This window comes from Sphaeroforma arctica, assembly GCF_001186125.1.
Source record: "Sphaeroforma arctica JP610 unplaced genomic scaffold supercont1.89, whole genome shotgun sequence".
Classification (NCBI taxonomy): Eukaryota; class Ichthyosporea; order Ichthyophonida; genus Sphaeroforma; species Sphaeroforma arctica.
Genome location: NW_014040469.1, coordinates 58,291 through 61,821, shown reverse-complemented (window position 1 = coordinate 61,821; position 3,531 = coordinate 58,291). Strand labels below are relative to the sequence as shown.

General features: G+C 37.3%; 1 protein-coding gene across 1 annotated transcript in view; it reads left to right on the top strand.

Moving 5' to 3' along the window:
- The window catches only part of SARC_02064 (hypothetical protein), a 7,065-nt gene extending 5,359 nt beyond the window's left edge, over positions 1–1,706 (top strand). Inside the window, exons 8-10 of the mRNA XM_014304187.1 lie at positions 219–317; positions 817–945; positions 1,342–1,706. Coding sequence (XP_014159662.1) covers positions 219–317; positions 817–945; positions 1,342–1,532 — 419 coding nt within the window. The 3' untranslated portion in view covers positions 1,533–1,706. The remainder of the gene's footprint in view (positions 1–218; positions 318–816; positions 946–1,341) is intronic.
- Positions 1,707–3,531: the final 1,825 nt, after the last annotated feature.

The following is a 3,531-nucleotide window of genomic DNA, read 5'->3' as shown; positions in this document are numbered from 1 at the left end:
TGTCAACATATCATATATACATAAAAATAAACACAAATATACATATACATATGTATATCCATACACATATATATATATATATATATGTATGTTTATATTAACCAATGGTTCAATTGTAACCCTCAGCAGAGTTCACTGAGTAGCTTCCAACTAATATGTGAACTAGTGTGTGTCACTACAATTTGAATAGCATGGATGAAATTTTCTCCTAATTTCAGACGTTATACGAGGAGTCCTGGAGAGTCACTTGAATGGTGGTTTGGCCAAGTATCCCAACGTACATATCATTTCCAATCTAATGGAATTTGACGATAACGGTACGTATTACACTGCGAGTGCAGCAGGCGTGTTGCAATACTTGTATGATTCTGTGAATTTAATTAACGTTTTAAATATGTGTACTCAAAGTCGTTTCTTCTGAGCATCTTGCTTGTGGATGTATGGCTTGATCGCTTATTTGTCGACACTTGTTAAAATATATAAACAATATGCATGCGGTTTTGCTTGCGGTGGGCTCTCACGTAAATAGGCAAATTTTGGACTACTAAGAACCAGTACCATACGGAGAATGACCTGATTTTGCGGTGTTTATGTCGATGTACATTTCCACTATTTCCCATTTTAATTGATGCCATCGGAAGTCTGGGCACTCTAGGTCATGTGCTTTACTTTGTTATCACCTGCCAGTATTCATACGCGGGAAGTGTGAAAGATGTGTTAGTGGAATAATCCCGACAAGTACTTCTCTATTTCTTTCCCATGCTCTTACCACATTGCTTTACCCATATATTTATTACGATCTGGTTCTGGTTGCAGGTATTTGTATTGGCTTCATAGGAGAGGTAATACATGTGCTCAACAAGAAAGAAGTGACTATCGCAGGCACCGAGTTCGGCAAACAAGCCCTGAAACGACACAACCTAATTCTCATGGGTGATTCTCTAGGTGAGTGTAGTATATACGAAGGTTGGGTCTTAGCCTTTTTGTCGATACATAAACTGATACAAATCGATACAAATCCGTCTAACATTACTTGTGCCTGCGTGTGTAAATGACACTTGCAGTACTTTGTATCCCGTGGACGTGTTATGATGTAACATTTGAAGAAACTTATGATCACGAGCGGCTTAGTGTGCGTTGGCAATCGCTGTTCTTTCAGGCTAAGCCTATACGCGTTCATCACTGTGTAGAGGAGTGTATCCTTCCGTATCATGTTGATAGCGGATTGCTATTCGCATATATATTGACAAATATATCAGGAATATGTATTTAGCGGACAAGTGTATCAGGTACTACTTAAGTTTATCCTAACGACTTTTCTATACTTATCACCTTCTCCAGGCGATGTGCAGATGTCTGATGGTATTGAGCATTCCAATATCATCAAAATCGGATATCTCAACATTAAGGAGGAGCGCAAAGAAAAGTTTTTGGAGGAATTTGACATAGTAATTCTGAACGACGGCGATATGACTGTGCCTAATTATGTACTAGAACTCGCTAGTTCTGGATGGAGAACGTCCAAGGCATGATAGTCGATTGTGGTATAGAATGAATAATGGTTGGATCTTTTTGTCTGCTTACAATGGTTATGCATAGAAAAGATCTCTCCTGGTCTCACTCCCCGCTGGTTTTGTGGATTCGAGCGAGTTTACTGCTGTATTGAAAAGTGGATTTGAGCATTAAAAGATGTATCTATATCACAATACATTAGTGTGTCAATACACTATATAGTTACACATGTATCTATGTATTCTATATATATATATATATATTTATATATTTATATATTTATATATTTATATATGTAACTATGTATGTATGTATGCATACCACCAGTGCTATCGTAGCAAATAGGAATCTGGCCGCCCATAGGATTCTCAAATTTTAGGTTCAATTTTTTTTTTTGAATTCTTCCGGCTCGTCGATTGTTTGTCTTATTTTATATTCGACCAATGTTAAATTTCTGACCTTTTATTATTTTATATCGAAAACGAGAGAGGACGACAATTTAGGTGATTATGCAGGAGACTTGAAACACATCACATGACAATGACAACAAGGGAGTGATACTCTGGACCAGGTCACCGGGAAGTGAGTATTGCAGAACACACAACACACTTGAACATAGTAATACACAAGCTCGCGATAGCTACCCTGTACTCTGGATAATGGCGGCACTCCAACAAGGATACATTGCATTCGGCGGTGGCAGCGTTTGCACGCGTTTTATGGAAGGGCCCACAGGTCACAGTGCATGCTTTGGAAGTTACATGCCACGCCGTGCCCAAGAGCACAACAAGTTGGGGACTAGGGGTGTATCTAAATATTTACAACACACAACCATGGAATGGTTTTCCATTTTGGCCGCCATATACTCTAAAAATTTGCAAGATGTTCCTTTTGGTATGTAAATATTTATATATCAGAATCGATTTTCAATTCATATCAGTTAAATACGGATTCTCGTTGGCCATGGCCTGATGGCTGATAGCTTGATAAATAAATACTCGGCAAGTTGGTAGTATGTAAATCACTTTATTATTATTTATTTTTTTTGAGAAAGAGAGCAATATTCATATTTGTTCTTTTTCAAAAATATTAAGCACTACAAAGAGAGGACAAGTATTTTATCGGAGAGGTTGTATCCCGGTCTTCGGGAAACAGTCGTAGCGATCATAAAGAGTCGAATGCCGAGCATTCTTTTAATGATAATTTACGTACTCGATCTGAATAAACGTAACCAAATATTTTGCGACGCCCAGGATTATCATTTTACCTTCTGGTGGTATTTATTTTACTTTTTTTAAATAAAATATAGTGTACCGACATACCGCATTAAAGTAAGAGTACGTTTTTAAGCAATGCTTATCGCGCCCGATCTTTAATTTCCGCGCCTGCTCACTGTTCATTTGAAGCGACACTTTCACAGTTTCACCTGCCCACACATTTCAATTTCAATATGTTTAGTTGCTTGTTCAATGGTCGCATATGTTAACGTCGTACATTATCAATGAAAGTGGATATGCGCTACTATGTAATTTCATATTTGTATACCTTGTGACATTTCAGTAGTTGTAATATAGGTTGATATTCAAAATATCAGTGTATATACCTTACGGGAGCGAATGCAGTAGGTGGCTACGTTATGCAAGCCGGTCAATGTAAATCGAAATTTCAAGAACAACAGCGATAGTCAGCCATCGATAAACAAATTATTAGAAGGCCGATATACTATCTATAACTTATTGAATTTTCACAATCTCGACAGTCTTCAAGTCCACAACATGGTCAGCAATAAACGGTAAGGAAACTATATACAATGGAAAGGACGATGAAGTTCGATACAATGCAATGCAAATAGATGGGGACATAGAATTTAGGTAGCTTGTGACGAATTTTGGCGGTCATGAGACAATATATGAGCAATTTATAGGACATTTATTGATATAATGGGGCATAAGTCTACGATGGTTACATATATCATAACAACAATACATATAAACACACACACACACACGTATATACATA